Below are 24,347 nucleotides of genomic sequence, written 5' to 3'. Positions count from 1 at the left end.
AGCGATGGACAATATTTTGAATATTAAATTTGTAACCATTTTACGTCAATAAAGTTTCAAATTTCGAAAAAAAACCGCACGAACTTATTCATAGTCCTATTAACAAGAGATGTCTTAGTAGGCACTACTAAATAAATGTTTGACAAATTAAAAAAATTTCAATTTTTTGTTATATAAGTTTCGTTCCAACGATCTTCGGACAAAAAACGTGTAGAAATGTCAAATAGAAAAATAACTCTTACAAGAGAGAGAGAGAGTAACGGGAGAGCAACCGAGAATAAGTGCGAAAGTGCAAAAAACCATTTTCCTGTAATTATTAGTTCGGGGCAAAAGACATCCATTATTTTTGCGTAAAATTGTTGCGGAAATGCTTTAATGGTTTTTGAGTTCGATCTTTAGTTCCTGAAGACTGCTAAAGTGCAGGTAAACTTCAATTATTTCTGTGATTTTATCGACATTTCAACTTTGTCGACATTTTCTTTAACATCAAAAATACCTGAACGGAATTGATGAAACAAAAAATGCACGTAATTAGCTGTTACACCATAAACACCATTCACTATTTCATTGCATTGGCTTGCATTTTCGCCTTTTCGCCTTTATCAAAGAAAAACTGTAAAATCTACCGAAATTTCTCTTTGTTAACCCCCATTGTTAACACCCTGTAACTCACAACTGAATGGAACAGACAAAAAACATTAACATAATTTTTTAGTGTGAAATGTCACCTTGACAACGAGCATAAACTTTAAATTGTTTGATCGATACTTTACACTATTACTACAGCCATCTACCGAAAAAACAATGGATTCATTTTTCCACATTGCCCCATTTTGCATTATTTATAGGTCAAGTTTTATGCAAAACAATACTTTTACTTCGCATAAGAAAATCCACGTCTTAATAAGAATGCAAACAATGAAATAAATCTAGGTATTGTCATTGTATTGATAAGTATAGCGCGTCATACAGGTGATATTTAATCCTTCCGCATTTGCTATGTTAAAAATAACATTGGCATCGCATATATCCATTGTCGTTTAAAAATAAAATTTATAAACTTTAAATGATTTAGAGAAGCCATACACTGCATTTGCCTGATATTTATCATTGCAGTCCAGCAGCGATTAGACCTTAGAGGCGTATGTAGACAAAATACATATTTTTGACATTTGTGTAGCAAGGCGAATATCACCTTGTACAGATTCACCAAACACATTGTTCGCTCTACGATTACGAGTGGCGAGTTACCCAGTTTACACGGAACGTTCGTATTTCACTTTGGCAGCTCTGCTTCTTGCTATTGTTCTCGTTCTTTGCTTTTTATTTTCAGCATTTGTTGGGATTAGTTTGTTTTGTCTATTCAGAAAAAAAAATGTAATATATACGCAAATATTTTACTTTATAGATATAAAGAAAATTATCTTGGTTTATTCTTTCTAAATTCCAGTGTTTGGAACAAAAGCGAGCAAATTGAAGTAGTAGTCATACTTATGATTATAGAAGAACCTCCGACTCATTTTGAAGTTGTTTTTAAAAATATGTTCTTCACCCTGCTGGAAATTTACCAGAAGGATTGAGTTCGTTCCTTAAGAATATATGAATTATTCTATAATGGTAATGGTTCTACGGGTTAGGCTAAGGTCTTTATGCACTAATTACTTAATTATAATTATTTAGTATACCGAGGAATCGAACGAGCTCCTTAGGAGGGAGCAATTGTAGGTCTTACTCCTCTAGTAGGTACGAGCCCAGGATTCTGTGTCTCCTGTGGCCTATTGCCTCACAGTTGGTGATTAAGACTCCCATAGACTCTTTAATTATTCTATAAAAATATATGCAAGCACATATAATTTTTGTAAATATGGTATTTACTTTTTCCTAGTTAATCTTATTGCCGAGGAAAGAACTTAAATTACAGTGTCCGATTATATTTTAATTTTTACGTACATATTTCAAGAGCGAACTACGAAAGACGTTATCGTAGAAACATATTGAAAGAATATAGGCTTTTTTATAAGCACTACAACCTCGAAATAATTTTTAATATTGTTTCTTGGTGTTCTTTCCTTAACCCTTTCGCCGACGATAGTTTTTGGTTTGACGTTTCGGTGGTTCACTTGCTATATCTTCGGATAGCCGCCCCCTCCTATTTATAGTATAATGCAAACTTGATAACATAAGGCAGACCGGGAAGTCCCGTCTTTGTGGCTGCGGGAGTAGCAGGTTTGTCATATTTGTTGCAGTAGTTAATGACGGGGAATGTCGGCTTGCCCCTGCCCCCGCGAAATCGTTGCATCAATGATGGCATCTTCTTTGGTTTTGGAATCCTCTGCTAGGAGTTGGTATATGTCAATATCCGGTTAGCTCTGCTCCATACTGCGTAAAATGTTAACGTTTTCGGAGTCTTTAAGAATACTGGAATAAAATATAAAAATTGTAAACAAGCAATATTTCGACCGCCATAACCGAATGGGTACTATTCGGAATTCAGAGACAACGTCGATCGAATCTCGGTGAAAAACCAAAATGAAGAAAAAGTTATTTCTAACCCCACCTCGGCAGGCAAAGGCGCAAAGACGCACGCCACAAATAGGAGAAGGAGCCCGGCCAAACACCCAAACAGATGTACGCTCCAATTAAAAAAAAAAAAAAGACAAGCAAATATATTTACATTTATCTTCCAACATTGACTCATATTTTCCGAATTTTCATGTGTAACATAATTATTTTGCTAAAAATTTATAAAAGCATAAAAAAATTGTTTCAAGGACTGTCAGTCAGCAGCCGCATTCCTCGTGTACATTTGTATGGAAACAACAATTATTGTTTCAAAGAAGAACATTTTCTCAAAACCTTAAGTTTTTCGTTGCTGGATTCCATATTTTAGACAGGATTTTTAATAATTTGCTTGAGTACTTTCAATTTTTGTTTACAAACGAAACACTTAGGAATAAATCTTATAACTACTGACTGAGAGAGAGCTTAAATTACTTTTCTCGAAAATGCTCTCAGTTGCAGAATTTTTGTCCGCACGGAAACGTTTTCTATAACTTCTGACAAAACGTAGCAAAACCTGCGTAATTAAGTCCCTCTGGAATGCGCATAGTACTGGGATATTTCATTACCACGGATACAAGGACAAACAAATTACATACTGAAACAAAGTTTATATACTTAAGTGCGATGACTATCACAACAGAAAATTTGTTCTTCTATTATTTACAGTTTTCGATGTAGCATCTCTATTTATTGAGAACCCAGTAACAGTACCGCCGGATTGGACTACTCTATTTTTAGACTCACCTTTCGACAAACTAATCAAGACGCGCATACCGTCAAGAAGAGAGTACAAGCACCAAGATCATGGAGAACGGGGGAATTAAATTTCTGTACAGATGGTTCCAAGCTAGACGATAGGGTTAGCTATGGAGTATTTTCGAAGAAATTAGGACTGGAACTATCCGTTCGACTACCAGACTACTGCAGCGTCTATCAGGCAGAAGTGGCTACGAATCTAATCTCGTATAGCCAGGCGGCCATTAAATCAAAGAATGCGGATATAATAAGATCAAAGATTGCACAGGAATGTCGAGCAGCTCTAAATGATATTAGTGTCGTATTCAAAGTCAGCCTTATTTGGATTCCGGGGTACAGAGATGTTGATGGAAATTGTAAAACCGATGAGCTAGCCAGAAAACTGCTTAGCCTTTCAAGAGAGGATAAGATAATAATCGGTCATTGGCTACTGTAGAAGTTGTAAGATGAGGAAGAGGAAAACACAGTTGAGCACTTCTTTTGCAATTGTCCAGCCTTAGCTAAAATCAGAGCAGGTTGTCTAGGTAAATATTTTTTCCATTATCTTACGGAATTCTCCGATGTGGGGATTGGCCCAATTCTGCGCTTCATAAGAGCCACAAAATGGTTTCACGAAGAAAAACAAATAAGGTTCCCGTGTCGTTAAGTGGTATTACAATGGACCTATATGGTCTAAGTGAGTTGGTTGTACAGACCGACTACCACCATAACCTAACCTAACCTAGCAGTGCCGCCAAAGATGTTATGTTACAAGATTTGGACATCCGAAGCAAGTTATGACAGTAACTTTGGCTGCTACGCCATATGGACTTCACAGTACAATTCTGTCCGCTAATTTTACTCATTTCGCCGCATTCAACAATTACAGCTCTTGTGCGACCTCGCTACTCAGCTGATTAGCTGTCGCAATATTGCAGAATCTATTGCCCACCGAACGTGTTGGTTGGACCAAACACTTCGTTTCATTTGAACTTAATTTAATGCTAAAACCATTAAATAAACAATAATAAACTAGAAAGTAGTTCTTATTAAATAAAACCATACTTTTCTTCTTCCATTTCAATTCCGCAGTGAAAGCTTCTATATCACGATTGATTAGCTAGTGTAGAGCATCAGATTGTCAATTGAGAGACGCGAGACGTTGGCATTGCTGCAGAAATCTTGTATGGCCAACACAATCTCTGTTTTCGCCGCCCTCTGTTGTAAACAAACTGCTGTCATCTCACTTATTTCGTCCGTAAATCAGCTGATTCCTTCAAATTCGCTGAGAGCCGATTAACGGTTTGTGGTTGGCCATATCTTTGCATTCTGTGATCCCGAATACCCATAGTAATAGTAAAGAGCGCTAATAGCATTGTGATCACCTCGCAGGGCTTTTTTTGCGATTCCAGAATAGACATTTTGTGGAGAACGAATCGTGTGAAAGTTGCTGATGAACGTGTATATCTGGGGTCAACAATTAAAAAATAAAATACCAGATTGACACAGGGTGTTTCCTCAAAACTGAACTTGCATTTACGTCATATACACAGAAATAGATTATCACGAAGGGTTATTCAAACTTTAACCAACGCCCAAGGAGAGCATACTATTTCATGTCACATACTACCTTTAGTCTAATCACACTTCATGGCTATATCGTTAGATGATCACACCAATTTCGCTAAAGCTTACTAAGGTACCTACAGCAAAACTATTTCAAACGACAATAAAACCTGAAGCTTTAAATTTAACTTACGCATTTTATGTGGGCCAACTTCAAAGTATCAGGATTTTGACAAGACATCAAATATGAACCCAAACCGAACCCTACATACAAAGCGTTCCCACGACAGTCGTGCCTACGTCACATAAAACAATTGACATTTGTTAATTTTTTTATAATTAAAAAACTACTCGTTTCTAAGTGGCATATGAAGTTTTATAAACTTTTATTGACTTATGTCCAAATGGTTTTACCTCTTGCTTCTTCATTCCGGGCACTTCTGAACTTGGGCCTTCCATTGTGTTGCGGTCACTTTTGCTTATTTTTATCCAACGAATTGAAGAATCTTTTCAACGCAGCATCTTTACCAATACGTTCAATATGGCGAAGGTAACAGAGCATTTACTTGTGGCGCAAAATTATTCGTCCAATTTTGTTTAAAAGAAAAGCATTATAGTCATAGAAGTCTTTATTTTGATCTTTAGGCGCGCCATTGCTTGTTTGTTTGTGCACTGCAGCTGTCTAGTTCACAAGTGTCAAATATGATTGACGTACGACGCCATTTGCAAAAATTATAAATTTTTCGATAGGGTGATTAATATTACGCCACCTTGTAAATGCCTTTTACCCATTTTGATATTCAAGTACCGATCATATTTTGTAAGAACATAGTATTTTAGTTGTTGTAGCATGCTGCTGAAGTGACAGCCCTTGGCCGGATATAAATTCGGGTCGTTCCGGTTACGTAGAAGCGACTGTCGTGGGAACGCATTACTTTAGTCGCCACTCTCTGCTTCCGCGGAAAGAGCTATAGATCTCGGTTGTCTATAGACTTTCTCATCTTGGCTTGAAAGAGTAATCGTGAAATAAAAATACCGATTTGATGAAAGATTTGTAGATTGACCTAAACTGCATGCCTTGGCTAAATTTATTATTCAAGTGATTTCTAAGCTGACTTTTTTTGGTGATATTTATGCTGTTTCCTAAAGCTAAATTATGCATGCACAAGGACGTTAAGCTAAACGCTTTTGCCGCATTTGAAGATTTGGCGAGGCTGACGGTCCCAACGGGTTCAATATCGTACATGGCTGCAAATAAAATCTTATCGTTCTGTATTCAATTATGAATCCTAATCCGTTAAATATTTCATAAATATTTCTCTTATATGGTAGGTGGGCATGGTGATAAACCGAAAAAGCAAGGGTTGTCATCACTCTCTGAATGCATTTCTGCTCACCACAAATTGGAAGATACGCTCATCCATACCTGTTAAAGGGTGTATCCGCTAATTATATTTGCATGCCTACACCACGTGTCTGAATACGCTTAACTATGCACACATGTCTCTATCCCAAACTTCTGCGCAGTACCATAACATAGCAGTGCATTTTATTCGCCTCCACTATTTAGCTGTCTAGTTATCTAGTTCCAAATCCGCATATGCTGGTAGTGGTGATCTCCGTCAGAGAGACGGGTAGGTATTTAGTTTACAGAGAGAGAGAGAGGAGGGAGAGTGAGCCAAGAAAGAGAAGTGAGGGATGCGAACATATTACCCTTTGTTATGATATTATTGATTCCGTTTCATTAGCAGGGGTGGCTTATGGTTGTTTATACAAAAATCGTGTGCCCGGCTGGTAGAATGTTTTTGGAACAGTCTTACTCAGTATACGAAATATTTCATAAGTCGGTTGTGCGAATGAGGCGAAGAAAGCAGTAAGGAAACAGTCAACTTCCTGTTAAGATTTGCATAACTACAGGTGAGAGAAATAATAACAAAATCCCCGCAAATAGGAAACCATTGCGGACAAACTCCGGACCAAAGGTCAATTACCCACACACGCCGGTCATCAACTAGAAAAATAATTAACATAGACTAAATTACAAGGTGGCGCAAAATTAATCACCGTATCGGAAGATTTATAATTTGACCATATTTGACGCTTGTGAGCTCGACAGCTGCAATATACAAACAGATAGGCAATGCAGCGCGTAAAGGCCAAAATAAAAATCACTCAAAATATTGTAATTTTTGTTTTTTAGTGAAAAAGTTGTTTAAAAACAAAACTGGATTTAGCATTACTCGATAATTTTTCAGTATCTTCTATCTTTTTTTTTAATTTCATAATTGGCTTTTTTTGTGAAAACCAAGCGAACGGGCTCAAAGATAAAGGATGTATCCACTTTTACAAGAAAAGCCTGTTTTTGTAACAAATGAAACTTCCGGAGAGGCGTTGAGTCAAGCTTCTTCGAATAACAGTATTTCTAGTCGCATTTGATTTGTATTGGTTACGTGATTTTTAGAATATTTTTACGTAAACTACCTCAGAAAAAATTTCGTCGTTCAGAATTTATTCGAGTTTTTCAACATGTTCGTGTGTTATGGTTACAGGGATTAATGGATTATTGGACAAAGAAAATTGGAATCTGTTCCATTGGCACGCCTTTCAATATGCCACTTTACATACTGGAACAATTCACAAGCGCTTTGAATAATTTTGCTTCGTGAACATTCATTGCATAGGTTGTGCTGACGAGCGGGATTTACTCGCGTTCATTGATTTTATCGTGGCTGTTTACCTACAAAAAAGACCGACGAAAAAGCAATACGTAAAAACGGTCATGCCAATATTTTGATCTGAATTTTCTTCGTCGCCGCATGTGGTTGACAATCTGGTATTTCAGTTATACTGGTTGCTTGTTTTCATTTCATGCTTCCTTAACGTTTCCTGCTTTAATTTTGAATTTGCGAACTTATCTTCACTACTTTATTAAAATGTATTCCGTGTTTTGAATAAAATTCATCAGTACAGTTCTACAGCATTACTTATGTAGAATGCACAAGCACATACATACATATTTCGTTCTATCTGCGTGAGTGTACATTCACCTTTTTCAAATATTCTATGGGTAACAACTGACAGCCCTTATAAGTTCGAACAAAAAATTCGCTTATGATTCTGAATGAAAATATTATTTCTTCCTTTTATGAGAGTGGAGGGATTGTTTCTTTATCTCGTCTGTGTATCAACCAGCGTCCATATGTACATGGTGTATGTATTTCTGTCGGTAAATATCTGCTGGCATTTTATAAGGTATTGAAGTAACAAAATTTCTGTTGATTAATGACTTTGCTTCCACATTTATACTCGCTTTACCTCGTACAACACTTAGATTGTATGGCAATATCTTAGCCTCTCTTTCCTTTGTATGTATGCATGTATGTGTGCATGTATTTTATACATACATATATATAGTATTTGTATTCGATTGTATATCTACTCGCTCTAAATGTGTGTTTTACTTTCGACTTGCCTTCGGCAAGTTGTTACGAATTCACGAATGATTCTTATTTCGAGTGTTTTCTATTTTCCATCTTTCACAGCCGAACCAACAGATGATGCATATAATAAAGTTAGTACGGTCGATGAAGCCATAGCTACAGGAAGTACAAATATGCATCCTAACGCTGGTTACATGAATTTTCCGAAACATCTACAACCATATCCTCAGCATCAACAGCAACAGCAACATCAACAACAGCAACAACAACAACAGAAACAACAACTGCAGCAGCAACAACAACACCAACAGCAGCAACCGCAACAGCAAATGCTATCGCACGATGCTATGGCTGAAGCCGGCTTGTTAACGGCAAAACTTGAACCGCAAATAAACATCAAAGAAGAGATGCCTGAAGCTTCGCAAAATAAGGTGAGAGAGAAACTACGTTACGACCTTAAAGATATGAAACATTTTTTTTTTTAAGTTAAACATATCCAATATATGCATATACGCATTTTTTCGCCTTTGATTTTACGTTATCTTAATCTATTTAATATTATACATTTTTTTTCTATTTCTTCTATTTCTATTTTATTTATGTATTTTTTAATTCAAAGTATTTTCGATTGTTTTTTCGTTCTATTTTATGATTTTATTTTTATGTAATTATAACTAAAATTTGTTTGTTCATATATTTTTAATCAATTCAAAGTGTTTCCGATCATTTTTTTCTTCTATATTATCTAATTTTATTTGATATTTTTATTTGTATGTTCGTTTTTTGTATTTTATTACTATAGTTTTTGTTTATTTTTGCGTTTTTTTATTTATTTTTTTATTTCATTTAAGAATATTCGACATATTTAATTGAAATTTATTTAATTTAAATTTGTTTTGGAATTTGATTTTTTATTTGTTCTGATTTATTTATTTTGGTTTATTTCTAATTTTTATTTATTTTTTATTCAATTTTATTTAATCCCAAATGTTTTGCTTTATTTCAGTTAATAGTATTATTCTACACATTTAATTAAAATTCTTTTGTTTATGTGTTTTTAATTAATTCAAAGTATTTTTGATAACTTTTTTTTGTTCTTTTTTATATAATTTTATTTGATACATATTTTTATTTGTGAGATCGTTTTTGTATTTTATTCTTTATTTTTTTTTTAATTGTTTTTTAATTTTTTTTTTTTAATGTTTTTTTATTTTTTGAATTTTGTATTTATTTTTATTTTATGTATATATGTATATTTAAATTTTATTTTTTATTTGATTTCATTAAATCACAAATGCTTTGTTTTATTTCACTTAATACAAATACAATACAAAATACAAATGTAATTACAATTTGTTTGTTTATGCATTTTTAAATTAATTTAGAGTTTTATCAATAATTTTTTTCGTTCTATATTATTTAATTTTATTTAATGTCCTTTATTTGTTTATTCGTTCTTCTATTTTATATATGTTCATTTCGGCTTTTTCTATTTTTTATTTTATTTTATTTCATTTAATAATATTCCACATAAAGGGTTTTCCAATAACATATGTTATTTTGAATAGCCCGCTATTTCGGTAGGTGCCACTTTTGAAGCTTTCATTTTTTGGTATTTGACAAGTAGAAACTACTGCATTAATAAAAATGGAACGATACACGCTTAAACAACGCATTAAAACTATTAAAATTCACTATAAAAATGGTGAACATTTGGCAGAGACGGTTCGTAAAACTCGAACATTTTTGGGTCATCCTGAAGCACCTTGTGGGACCGCAATAAAGAAATTGGTGAACAAATTCGAGCTGTTGGAACAAGTAGTGATGTGAAGAATAAAACCCGTGCATGTCGCTTAAGAACAGCCAAAAATATTGCTGTTGTAGCCGAAAGTGTTGAAGAAAACCCAGGTATGTCCATTCCTCGTCGTTCTTTGGAATTAGGCATTCCACAAACGTCATTACACCGTATTTTGCATAAAGATTTGCTGATTAGGTCGTTGAAATGCTTGAAAATGATCCGGAGTTCCATCGAAAAATCATCTTGAGTGATGAGGCCCATTTCCACCTCGGTGGCTTCGCCAACAAGCAAAATTGTCGGATCTGGGGCTCAGAAAATCCAAGAGAAAGCCTCTCTATCCTCAACGCGTTTATGGTCCGGCGGAGTCATTGGACTTTGCTTTTTCGAAAATGAAGCTGGACTAACAGTTACGGTGAATGGATTGCGCTATCGAGAGATGATTAACGATTTTTTATGGTCGAAATCGGATGGTATTGATCTGGACAACGTTTAATTTCAACAAGACGGCGCTACGTGCCACAAACCATTCTTTTAATATTAAAATAACACCTCTTATTGGAAAACCCTTTATTTAATTGAAATTTTCGTTTTCGTTTTTGTATTTTATTTCTTATTTATATTGATTGAATTTTTTTATCCGATGTTGTTTAATCACATATGTTTTGTTTTATTTCATTTAATATGTTAATATTCTATACATTTAATTTTTTGTTCATGTATATTTAATAAATTCAAAGTAGTTTCGATAATTTTTTTCGTTCTATAATATTTAATGATATTTGTATGAATATTAGGTACGTTATTTTTTTTTAATATATAATATTTGTTGGTTATTTTGGCTTTTTCCTATTTATCATATTGTTTTATTTCATTTAGTAATACTCTGCATATTTAATCCAATTTTTTGTTTTATATATTTATATTTTTTTAATTTCATTTAAAATATTTTCGATAATTTTTTTCACGTTGTCTTTTTTTATATTATTATATTATTATTTTTTTTTTCATTTTATATTATTTCGTTTTTGTATTTTATTTTGTGGTTATTTTGGCTTTTTTCTATTTCTCATTTTATTGTATTTTATTTAACAATACTCTGCTTATTTAATCTAAATTTTTTATATATATTTTTTTTTATTAATTTTTAATTATTTTTAATTTAGTTCAAAACATGTCGATCATTTTTTTCTCGTTCTATTTTTTATGATATTTTCACTTATTTCTATTTCTATTTTTTTTTTTTCATTAAATAGTCATTTTCATTCCATTTAATGATTTTATTCCCATTTGAATTATAGGTATTGTTTGTTTATGCATTTTTGATTTAATTTGAAATATTTTCGAACACGTCAGAATAATAAAGGAGAAGTATTGAGGCAAATTTCTTTGCTCATTTCTGACATTCAGCTACTTTATATAATATTTCAAAATGTCTTTATTCTTTAGACATTTCATATGTTGCTTCTTTGGCGGTGTTTACATATATTTAGGGGGCAATATCGCTATTATCCTCAAAATATTAATTGCTTGCAATATGAATGAAATACAAAATTACGAAATGAATGTTTGTGAAGAAAATGTGAATGTGAGAAAATGAAAACATTTTTTGGAATGCCATTTATTTGTGAACAAAAAATCATAATAAAAATGCCGAAGGCAGGCTGTGTAATTTTGTTTTATATCGGACATGATTGATCTACGGTGGATTGAAAAAGAAGTGATATTTCAAGTGTTTGATGCCGAAATAAATTTTGACACTACCAACTCCTCCGAGAAATTATTATGCCGTGAGCAGCCATGTTGTAGATCTTGCAATAAATGCATAACAGCTAGTTTTTAAGGGGTTAGGAGTAGTCAGAGGACCGAAAAAATTATGATTTTTAATCATTTTTTTTTTTGCTAGTCAATTGCTTTATTTTACAAATTGGTACAAATTTGTTAACCCAATGAAGCAAGCAATCAATGAACACACATTTACACAGAATACTAACATAAATAGAAGGGAAATAACCAAAATAATTAGACTACGGCTTGGACACACACGACTAACAAACGAATATCTAATAAAAAAAGACGTAAATATCTGCAAATGCTGCAATACCTCAGCTCCAAATATCAAACACATCCTAGACGACTGTACATTTTACAAACCACAGAAAATCACTAAACAACACAAAACCTACTGATTTACTTTTAAAAAATTCTACAGAGAATATTATTAAAGTTATAAGCTATTTAAAATATTGTAATATCCAAAATGAAACTTAGCTAACACTCTACATACACATACAATATAATATATACACACCCAGTATATTAGCTTAAGGCCACAGTAGCCATAAGCTTATTGAATTTTATAGTTAACTGTAAATACATTTGTCAATAAAACAAAAAAAAAACAACATGGCATTAATACATTATATTTCGACTTGACTTTAGCAAAATTTCAAAAAAAAAAAGTTAAAAATTGTAAAAGTTATCGCTGTTTTTGTGGAGCCCGTTTCTTCAGAAGTCCCTTTATTAGTAGACAATCTTGTGCCCGATCGAAGTTTTTTTTTTTTTTGTTTTCAAAATTAACATGATGCGGCCATATGCATCAGGAAATGTTTTTCAGATTTTCGAAAAAAATAAAACCGACAATTAATTGTTAAAAAAATCGAAATGTTGAAAAAAAATCCTTCGATCAGGCATGAGTTTTTTAAGTTTTTCAAAAGCAGTATACATTTTATTAGTAGAGGCTTTTAAGTTACAGTGATCACCAGTTCAAAAAACATAGTTTTGAGTAAAACGTATTTAAAGTTTTGCGAACGCTCCGGAGCGTCCGAGCGCCCTTTGTTAAAATTATTTAAATGAAGCAGTCAATATATTTTTTTTTAAATTGCCATACCGTTTATTTATACATTAAAATAATATAAACTTTTTTTATTTTTATATTAATCATTTAAAATGGCGGAAGTTAACTAAATTCTTTCAGGAAGGTCGCAGCGGGGCTTTTCAATCGGCGGCCATTGTGGAATCGGCGTCAGTGACCTGAATACAAAAAGCTAAACATTTTTTTCTTTATTAGTGTCATAATTTCTACACGAATTAACAATAAATGAAAAAAAACTTCGCGGAATAAAGTGCTTAAAAACAAAAAATGAATTTTGGGGCGAATTTTCCTACTATTTTTGCTTCGAAAAAATTTTTTTTTCGAAAATTTTTCGAAAACTTGTATTCACATGGAAAGTAATATCATAAAAAAGATGTGTGCAAAATTTCAGGGAGATCGGTCAAAAAATTTTGGAGTTATCGTTTTCGCCAATTCGAAAAATATAGTTTTAAGAAAAAACGCGTCTAAAGTTTGAATACAACGTAACTATACTTCTCCCAGCGCTCAAATGCAAAGAATAGAGTAGTCACGGTTGACGATCTATAAAATAAGAAATACTTAAATTTACGTTCTAAAATTTTTTTTTGACATATTCTTAAAGGATTATATTAACATTTTATGAAAAAAAAAAATTAAATAAGTGTTTGCAATATATATAATCATTTTAAACTTTTATATTGACCAACTTCATTTATTTTTTGAAGATTATACACACTAAGCTCACATCTTCCGCTTTTTGTAATCACGTAATCGGTTTTCTTGAATTTCGATAATTTTTTTAATGCACTCGGTGAATCCTTGTGGATTTGTGGATTTAGTTATTTACTATTTTTACAATATTGATCGGTTTTTTTTCACCTAAAGCCATTATAATATTTTGAATCCATTTTTGGATATTTTATATAGAATGGATATGGATGCTTCCAGCTTTGAGGGCATTTCACATGAAAAAGTTGTCGTTATTTGCGTTCGCAATTTCTTCTCTTTGTGTGAATACAATTTTTTACGTTGGCATAATTATTCTATGGATTAAGAATATCGCATTACATTTAATAGCGGTAAATTCTGTAAAACTATTATTTTTAACAGTTACTGTAAAATTTCGATCTCTTTAGTTTTTAATGTAATTTTATTTTGTATTACTTTGAATATATGTATTGTACATTACAAAAATGCAATAAAAAAAAATCGATTTTTTTGAAAGTCATAACTGCGTATAACCCCTTAATGTAATTTTTTATTTAAGTTAAAGTATTTTAGACACATTTTTCCCTTAAATTTTATTTTAGTTAATTGTTATTTTTTTTTTGGTTTTTGACTTACAACGAGTATTTCAATTTTTTTATTTACTAATTTTTTTTTTAATTTATTCTGTAATTTTTTTACTAAATTTCTTAATTTATTCCAATTCTATATTAGATATCTAAGTTAATATAATTTTATTTTCTTTATTTTATTTTGTTTTATTTTTTTGTAAATTTTTTTTCTATTGGGTTTTATTTTATTTCATTTAATAATTTTATACTATGTACTTTATTTAATGTATTTTTTATGTAGCACATATGCATTTATGCAGATTTTATTTACTTTAAAGTATTTTGGAAACAATTACCGTTTAATTTTATCTATCATTTAATTTTTAGTTAATTATTATTATTTTTTTTTTACTTAGGTATTTCAATTTTATTTAATATATTTAATTTTTTTATTTTATTTTGTCATTTTTTACTAGATTTTTTAATTTATTTCAATTCTTTTATATATATAATTTAAGTTAATTTAATTTTATTTAATATATATTTATTTTATTTCTTTATTTAGTTTAATTTTTTTTTTAATTTTATTATATCCTTATTTAATTTTATTTTTTTTCTTTACTTAAATTTTTTTTTATTTCTTTATTTATTATACAATAATTTAATTTTTTTTATGTTTTATTTCTTTATTTAATTTGTTATTATTTTTTTTATTAAATTTTATTATGTTTTGTTTTTATTAATTTTTTTTGTATTTTATTCAATTTTATATATTTAATTTTTTTATTTTATTTTGTCATTTTTTACTAGATTTTTTAATTTATTTCAATTCTTTTATATATATAATTTAAGTTAATTTAATTTTATTTAATATATATTTATTTTATTTCTTTATTTAGTTTAATTTTTTTTTTAATTTTATTATATCCTTATTTAATTTTATTTTTTTTCTTTACTTAAATTTTTTTTTATTTCTTTATTTATTATACAATAATTTAATTTTTTTATGTTTTATTTCTTTATTTAATTTGTTATTATTTTTTTTATTAAATTTTATTATGTTTTGTTTTTATTAATTTTTTTTGTATTTTATTCAATTTTATTTATTTAATTTTTTTATTTTATTTTGTCATTTTTTACTAGATTTTTTAATTTATTTCAATTCTTTTATATATATAATTTAAGTTAATTTAATTTTATTTAATATATATTTATTTTATTTCTTTATTTAGTTTAATTTTTTTTTTAATTTTATTATATCCTTATTTAATTTTATTTTTTTTCTTTACTTAAATTTTTTTTTATTTCTTTATTTATTATACAATAATTTAATTTTTTTATGTTTTATTTCTTTATTTAATTTGTTATTATTTTTTTTATTAAATTTTATTATGTTTTGTTTTTATTAATTTTTTTTTGTATTTTATTCAATTTTGTTTTTTATTTTATTTTATATTATCCTTGCTGTGTTTTATTTAATTTAATTTAATTTTGTTTCGTTTTATTTATTTTAATTTTATTTCTTTATTTTATCAAATTATTATTTTTTTTTATATTTTATTTCTTATTATAAAGGGTGATTTTTTTTAGAGCTATAGGAAAGTTTTTCCAAAAATTCACGTAAGGTTCAGAAAAATGCATGACATTTTTATTTAAATCGATAGTAGGTACAGTCCATATAATTTAATGTTTGAAGATTATTTCATGCAAATGTTGACCGCGAGTGCGCTTTAAATGGTCCATCCGCTTAGTCCAGTTTTGGCATACTCTTTCCAATGTTTCGGCCGGTATCTCACATATAAATGCTTTAATGTTGTCTTCCAATGCGTTAATTGAAGCAGGCTTGTCTGAATAGGCATGAGCTTTAACATAGCCCCACAAAAAATAATCGAAAGGCGTTATATCGCACGATCTGGGTGGCCAATTGATAGGTCCCGAACGTGAAACAAAATGTTCAACGAACTCGCCTCTCAACAAGTCCATTGTTGCGCGTGCTGTGTGGCATGTGGCACCGTCTTGCTGAAACCACATGTCGTGTAAGTCAAGCTCTTGCATTTTGGGCAAAAAAAAAGTTGGATATCATTTCACGATAGCGCTCATCATTCACAGTTACGTTACGATTCGCAGCATCTTTGAAGAAGTACGGTCCAATAATACCTCCAGCCCATAAACCGCACCAAACTGTGACCATTTCTGGATACATTAGTAGCTCTTGCAATTCTTTTGACTGATCTTCGCTCCAAAATCGACAATTCTGTTTATTTACGTACCCATTGATCCAAAAATGAGCTTCGTCGCTGAACACAATTTTTCGATAAAAGGTGGATTTTCGGCCAAATTTCCAAGAGCCCATTCACCAAAAATTTTGCGTTGCGGTAGGTCGTTCGGCTTCAATTCTTGCACCAGCTGTATTTTGAAAGGTTTCACACCTAAATCCTTTCGCAAAATTGTCCACGTTGTTGAGTAACAGAGGCCCAATAGCTGCAAACGGCGACGAATCGATAATTGATGGTCATCATTTACACTGGCCGATACAGCTGCGATATTTTCTTCAGTTCGCACTCTACGTAAGCGTGTTGGTGGTTTGATGTCCAATAATGTAAATTTGGTTCTAAATTTAGTCACAATAGCTCGAATAGCCGCTTCAGTGGGTCTATTAAACTGACCATAAAATGGAAGAAGCGCGCGATAAACTTTCTTAACAGAACACGCATTTTTATAATAAAATTCAATGCTTTGCAAACGTTGTTCGTTTGTAAGATGATTCATGGTTAAATTATAGACCAAACTGAAGATGTTTGACAGTAAACAAAACACGAAACGTGCGTCAGCTGTTTAAACCAACTGTTTAAAAAGATAATAGCTAAAAAGTCACCCGTTAGTTTATTTTGTTTTTTTTTCTTTTATTTTGTTTTACTTAATTTAATATAATTAATACATTTTTTTTAACTTCTTTTAAATATCTTATCATAAGTTGCGGCATAGCACAGCACAGCATAATTCCCTCAAATATTTTTAATATTATCAACACATAATTGCTATTACTCTCCCTCTCCTTCCAGCCGCTCAATTTTCCGCGCCGAAAAGTGCAAACGGAACGTTCTGACACTTTGCCAATTTGCCAACGCTGCAAGCAGGTCTTCTTCAAGAAGCAAAGTTACACCAAACACGTTTCTCAGAGTCTCTGCGAAATTGTCGAATATGACTTTAAGTGTTCTATATGCCCCATGTCGTTCACGTCGAACGAAGAGCTGCAAAGCCACGAGCAACTCCATCGTGAAAATATGTATTTTTGTCACAAATACTGTGGCAAATATTTTGACACCATTGAACTGTGCGAGGTGCATGAGTATATGCAACACGAATATGTCAATTATATCTGTAATGTAAGCGCCAAATTGCTTCAAACGAAATCTAAAAAAATTATAAATTTTTTAACTTTTTTTTTGTTTATTTGCTTTGTTTAGGTTTGTTCTGCTGGTTTCGCCAGCCGTGATTTGCTTTTCGCTCATATGCCGCAGCATCGCAATCAACCGCGCTATGATTGTCCGATATGCCGTTTGTGGTTTCACACACCAATTCAGTTGCATCAGCATCGCTTAGCAGCGCCATATTTTTGTGGCAAGTTTTACCGTCGAGGAGGTGCGTTAAATTTTTGTCACATTTTTATGTTACTTTTGCTTACTTATTATTATCTTTTTATTTTTCCTTTATGGTACCCTATGCTTCAGGAATGCCCGCTGGCGTCCCTTATGGCTCGGTGCCGCCATCAAATGCAGCTAATTATAATCTCCAAGACTGTTCGATGGGCATTATAGAAAGTAATATTCAAAAATGCTTATTTATTTTGTTAAAATTGTATTAAATATTTTCAATTTAGCAGTGCCCGGCAGTAATAGTTTTTCCTCATATCTGCAAAATCGAGCCTTTCACCATCAGCATCAACAGCAACAGCAGCATCACCCTCAACAGCATCCACCTCAACAACATCCAGCACAGCAACAACATCAGGTGCAACAACACCTGCAGCGCCAACAGCAGCAGCTTCACCTTCAACACCAACCACATCTTCCACCACCACAACAACATTCTGCACCTGCTCAGCCAAATTTCATGCGCCGCAGTAGCAGTGGCAACATTAGTGGCAGTGTAGGTGGCGCTGTCGGCAGCGCAAGTGAATTTCAAATGCCTCAAATTAAAACCGAAATAAAAATCGAACCTGACATCTTTGACTCGCCCGAATATCCTCTACAAACGCCTTTGCCACCCCCGCCTCCACCGCCACCTCCATTAAGTGCACAAAAGTCTGCGCTGCCATCACCATCACGGCAGCATCGTTATAGCGATTTCTCAAATGAATCCTTTGGCGGTGGTGGTGACAGCTCACTTTCATTTGGCGGATTGAACAACAATAGCGGCGGTAGCAATAGCAACAGTAATGACTTCTTAAATAGCAACAACACCAACTTGCAACGTACCTTGAGTACCAACGATAACGGCAACGGCAATGGCAATGGCGGCAGCACAAATCAGCAAACGCCATTCAATACTGGCAATTTTCATTTCCCAACTACACCGGCCATATCGCGTACGCGTGTAGTCGATACGGGTGAGGATGGGGCAGTATGTTGTGTGCCACATTGTGGGGTCACCAAGCAATCCAGTCCCACTCTACAATTCTTTACATTCCCGAAAGATGAAAAGTATTTGCATCAATGGTTGCATAACCTCAAAATGTTACCCGAGCCCGGTTCGACATACAGCCAATATCGTATTTGTAGCTTACATTTTCCAAAACGTTGCATCAATCGGTATTCGCTTTGCTACTGGGCGGTGCCCACATTTAATTTGGGTCACGACGATGTGGCGAATTTATATCAGAATCGCGAAATTACCAACACTTTCACGATTGGCGATCGCGCACAATGCAGTATGCCTGGTTGTCCGAGTCAACGTGGTGAGAGCAATTGCAAATTCTACAATTTCCCCAATGACATGAAAACACGCATCAAATGGTGCCAGAATGCGCGGTTGCCAGTGCATAGCAGAGAGCCGCGCCACTTTTGCAGTCGTCATTTTGAAGATCGATGCTTTGGCAAATTTCGACTGAAGCCTTGGGCTGTACCCACACTTCACTTGGGCACGCCATATGGCAGAATACACGATAATCCAGGTGTATTCTATTTGGAGGAGAAAAAATGCTGTCTTCCACATTGTAAGCGCACACGCTCGTCCGATTTCAATTTATCTTTGTATCGCTTCCCACGCGACGAAGTGTTGTTGCGTCGTTGGTGCTATAACTTGCGCCTAGATCCGGCAATATATCGCGGGAAAAATCACAAAATTTGCAGCGCACACTTTATCAAGGAAGCGTTGGGTTTGAGAAAACTATCACCAGGTATAAAACCAACTTGCAATCCAATTAAGAACAATTCGCTTGAGTTTTTTATGAATATTTTTTTATAAATTATATTCCACTCCTTGCAGGTGCAGTACCAACCTTGAATTTGGGTCATAACGATCGCTTTAACATCTATGAGAACGAGTTGCCCACACCGCCAGTTGCACCACCATCCAAAGTTTTTAACTTCCATAATGTATCTGCGCCACCTTCGGCCTACAACAGCCATCGACACAGCGCTGCCTCGAGCAGCAGCCACAGTGATAGAATGTACTCCAACCCAGTTTCAGGGCTAAAGTTCAGCATATCAAATATTACAGCGAGTGATGTGAGTGCCATGAGCGCAACTTCCACTCAAAATATGCTGGATAGCTTGGACATATGCTTTGTGCCAAGTTGCAAGCGCAATCGCCACACAGATAACGTAACACTGCACACCATACCGCGGCGTCCAGAGCAAATGCGCAAGTGGTGTCATAATCTGAAGATCGGAATCGAAACGCTACATAAGGGTGTACGCATCTGCAGCGCGCACTTCGAGCCCTATTGCATTGGTGGTTGCATGCGCCCGTTTGCGGTGCCTACTTTGAACTTAGGACACGACGATCAAAATATCTATCGCAATCCTGATGTTATTAAGAAATTAAATATACGTGAAACCTGTTGTGTGCAAGACTGCAAACGGAATCGTGATCGTGATCATGCCAATCTACATCGTTTCCCATCGAATTATGAAATGCTTACCAAATGGTGCGAGAATCTGCTGAAACCAGTGCCGGATGGTACCAAGCTTTTCAACGATGCCATATGTGAAGTGCATTTTGCAGATCGCTGCATACGCAATAAGCGTTTGGAGAAGTGGGCTGTGCCAACTATAAAACTGGGACATATGGAGGAGCCCAAGCATCGTTTGCCGACCGAGGAAGAGATCGCTGAGCAGTGGCCTAAGCCAATGATGCCTAATAAGGGTATCGAAGAGGGTGAGTGTTGCGTGTCGACATGTCGTCGCGACCCCAAAGTTGATGATATCAAGCTTTATCGCACACCCGAGGATCCGGATGCGTTGGCCAAATGGGCGCATAACTTGCAAGTGGATACCGAAGACCTCACAACGCTGCTCATTTGTAATTTGCACTTTGAAGAGCACTGCTTTAGCAAAAAGCGGCGCCTGCACTTTTGGGCTTTGCCCACATTGAATTTGGCAAACAACGTGGAACAATTGTATGAGAATCCAGAGCCACTGGTACCCCAGGTGATCATGAAGGCGGAATCAAAACGCGAACGACGTCGCATGCGCGATCCCAACGAACCCTTGAAGCCATGGACACCACGTTGCTGTCTGCCCCATTGTCGTAAGCGGCGTAGTACGGACTGCGTGCAACTCTTCCGCTTTCCAATACTCAATCGCCCTATGTTAGCTAAGTGGTGTCACAATTTGCAGCTTCCTCTGGTGGGTAATGGCCATCGTCGCTTGTGTTCAACACATTTCGAGCCACAGGTGCTCTCCAAGCGCTGTCCAATACCAATGTCAGTGCCTACGCTTGATCTGAATACGCCACCAGGCTATAAAATTTACACAAACCCAGCTCGTCTGAAAGCTGTCAAATTGCGCATGCAACAAGTCTGCTGCATTGCGTCATGCAACCGCACACGCGCCGATGGCGTACAACTCTTTCGCTTCCCACACAGTCGCACGGTTCTGCGCAAATGGTGCCACAATACGCGTCAACAAGCGCGCGAGGCCATACGCGGCCAATATCGCGTTTGCTCGCGTCATTTTGAGCCACATGCGTTTGGCGCGAAACGCTTAATGCCTGGCGCAATACCAACGCTGAATCTGGATCCGGAAGTTGAAGACGTGTTTGCAAATGAAGCGCAAAGCTTTGCTGAAACGCAATGTGTCGTTAACGGTTGTGTCGCTAGCAAAGAGTTAGATGGCGTGCGGCTGTTTAAATTTCCCAGCGATGATGAAGATTTGTTATGGAAATGGTGTAATAATTTGAAGATGAACCCAATAGACTGTCGGGGCGTACGTATCTGCAATCGTCATTTCGAGGCAGAATGTGTGGGTCCGAAGATGCTCTACAAATGGGCTGTACCAACATTAGCTTTGGGCCATAATGATGCGGATATTGAGCTGGTGCCAGTGCCAGCGCCAGAGGCTCGTTACAACGATGTGATCACCAAATGTTGTGTACCAACATGCGGGAAAACACGTAAATATGACGACGCGCAAATGAATAGCTTCCCTAAAAACTTGCGATTATTCCGTTGCTGGAAACACAATCTAAAATTGGACTATCTCGATTTTAAAGACCGCGACAAATATAAAATTTGCAGTGATCATTTCGAGCCAGTCTGTTTGGGCAAATTGCGTCTTAACTACGGTGCAATACCAACGCTCAATCTTGGCCATGACGACATAGACGACCTATATCCAGTTGACCCAGCGCAAATACAAGTCTCGCTCTTCGGCAAAATTCGTCCGCGCATTTTCAGCGAAAAAGATGCAGCTGATTTTGATGTGTCTGGTGTGGGAGCAGAGAAGGAGGATGAAGTTAAATGCTCCTACCCAGATTGTAGTGCAACAAAAATGCTGCTCCGCGAACCGTATGATATGCCAGCCGCCTTACCGTTACATGCGCTTTGGTGCGCACAAATGAAAGTCGATGCGGAAGCGCTTAGCGAAACCCCAAAGCTTTGCGGTTTGCATTTTATAAAACTATACAAATCTACTTTAGACGCGGCTAATGCATTGGCCGATGGCGATGATGAACTGAGCGAGGCCATGAAATCTTTGGCGGCAACTTATGAGAAATGTTGTGCGTCGCCGACGGTGTGCAGCGCTCAATGCAGTGTTGTCGGCTGTGGCAGCAATCAAGTAAGCGGTAGCCGTACAGCCCAACGCCTCTACCTTTTCCCAGCAGCGGCAAGTAGTGGTACAGAATTAATTGAAAAATGGTGCAACAATGTGGGCGTTCAGGCGTCCGATTTGAGCCGCTATCAACATAGAGTGTGCGCGCGACACTTCGAGCCGCAATGTATAGGCCCAACACAACGTTTGCGCTCATGGGCCCTACCTACTTTGCATTTAAAACACAAAGCCGAGAGTGAAATACATTCTATTCCGGAATTGGGCAGCGCTGCACGTCCACATGAAGCGCGCTGCTGTGTAGCCACGTGTGCACGGGAGCGTGGCGATTTTGAAACAATGCGTCTTTTCAGTTTTCCCATCATTGAAGAGGTTCTCGAAAAGTGGCTGCACAACCTGCAGTTGACACGCAACCAGTGCGCTCGTCTGCGTATCTGCGAACAACATTTCGAGCCGCGCTGTATTATGAAGTCACGTCTATTGCGTTGGGCAGTGCCAACATTGCTCTTGGAGAGGAAGGCAGAGGAGCTGTTACAGAACGAACCACCACCTGCTGCAACACCAGCTACACAACCAACTGATGAGGTAGATGCCGCAAGCAACATAGACGATGATGAGGACGATGGCAGCGGCGAATTAGCTGCAGTACCTAATGTGAAGATGAAAAAATCATTGGATATTGCCAAGTGTTGTGTGCCAAGCTGCAAACGCAGTCGCCTTCAACACGGTGTACGTCTGTTCCCGTTTCCAGTAAGCCACCAAATTATACGCAAGTGGTGTTACAACCTAAAATTGTCACTCGACAAAGCCACCAAAGATCCAACATTAAGAATATGCAGCTTACACTTTCACAAGCGTTGTATCGACGGCAAGGAACTGCGACCGTGGGCTAAGCCAACCAATGCTCTCGGCCACAACGGTCCTATCTATGAGAACCCCAAAAACCTTCCGGGGGTATTTCTGCCCAAATGCTGTTTGGCACATTGCCGTCAACGGCGTACATTGGAAAATGATTTACGTACATTTGGCTTTCCGAAGGATGAGACCCTTTTGCGCAAGTGGTGCGCGAATTTGCGTATGGAGCCACGAGGAAATCATGCGCGCATTTGTATGACGCACTTTCCACCCGAGGCTATGGGCAACAAGAAGCTTCGAGCTAATGCGGTGCCTACGTTAAACTTAGGACACAACGAACCTCTCGAATTTGACAATAAGCTTTTGATTGCGACCTCACCATCCGGATTAAAGGCTAGAAATGTGAGTATATAAAGTAGTTTTAATGTATTGTAGAAAGTGCCGTAGATGGAATGATGATTCCCGGTCATGAAATACCAAAGTCAAGTCTTCTCCTAATAGTGAAGGAAACGTTTTTTCTAGTAGTAGTCTAGCCTCGGCAGGCAATGGCAAACCTCCGAGCGTATTTCTGCCATGAAAAATCGTCTCATAAAAAACCATCTGGCATAAAATTGTAAGTCCCTCCATCTGTGGAACAGCATCAAGACGCGCACCACAATTAGGACGGAGAGCTCGGCAAAACACCCATTAAAGGATGTAAGCGCGTTTCCGTAATGGGTCATGCTATCAAACTCTTTAAGTTTATTAGAATACAAAATGGGGTTCCTTGAATAATTTTCGTTTTTTATAGTGACCAAATAATCACAAATTTCCTAAAATTACTATGTACATACATATTTCCCCCAAAACACTCAAGAAAGCTAAAGTTAATACTAAAACGAAAACATAGGGTCAGGTACGGTGCACTACACCGGGCGGCATTCCTTGGTCGGGAAAAACCCGAGTCTTTACGGTAACGTAGAACCTGCTGCCATGGAAATAAGGCAGATT

The 24,347-nt window shown here is 35.4% G+C and overlaps 1 protein-coding gene across 3 annotated transcripts in view; it reads left to right on the top strand.

Annotated features, from left to right (window-relative positions):
- Positions 1 to 24,347, top strand: part of LOC128863800 (uncharacterized) — a 77,349-nt gene that overhangs the window by 25,367 nt on the left and 27,635 nt on the right. Inside the window, exons 1-7 of one of the 3 annotated variants that reach the window (XM_054103153.1) lie at positions 6,715 to 6,780; positions 8,406 to 8,734; positions 17,292 to 17,615; positions 17,697 to 17,871; positions 17,961 to 18,050; positions 18,110 to 19,627; positions 19,717 to 23,759. In XM_054103153.1, coding sequence (XP_053959128.1) covers positions 8,477 to 8,734; positions 17,292 to 17,615; positions 17,697 to 17,871; positions 17,961 to 18,050; positions 18,110 to 19,627; positions 19,717 to 23,759 — 6,408 coding nt within the window. In that variant the 5' untranslated portion in view covers positions 6,715 to 6,780; positions 8,406 to 8,476. Of the gene's footprint in view, positions 1 to 6,714; positions 6,781 to 8,405; positions 8,735 to 17,291; positions 17,616 to 17,696; positions 17,872 to 17,960; positions 18,051 to 18,109; positions 19,628 to 19,716; positions 23,760 to 24,347 lie in introns of those variants that run through there. The other 2 variants (XM_054103152.1, XM_054103151.1) reach the window with 2 other exon arrangements.

Source organism: Anastrepha ludens, chromosome 5 (genome assembly GCF_028408465.1).
Source record: "Anastrepha ludens isolate Willacy chromosome 5, idAnaLude1.1, whole genome shotgun sequence".
Lineage (NCBI taxonomy): Eukaryota > Metazoa > Arthropoda > Insecta > Diptera > Tephritidae > Anastrepha > Anastrepha ludens.
The sequence above is the reverse complement of the archived record's forward strand: the minus strand, read 5'-3'. Positions and strand labels throughout refer to the sequence as shown.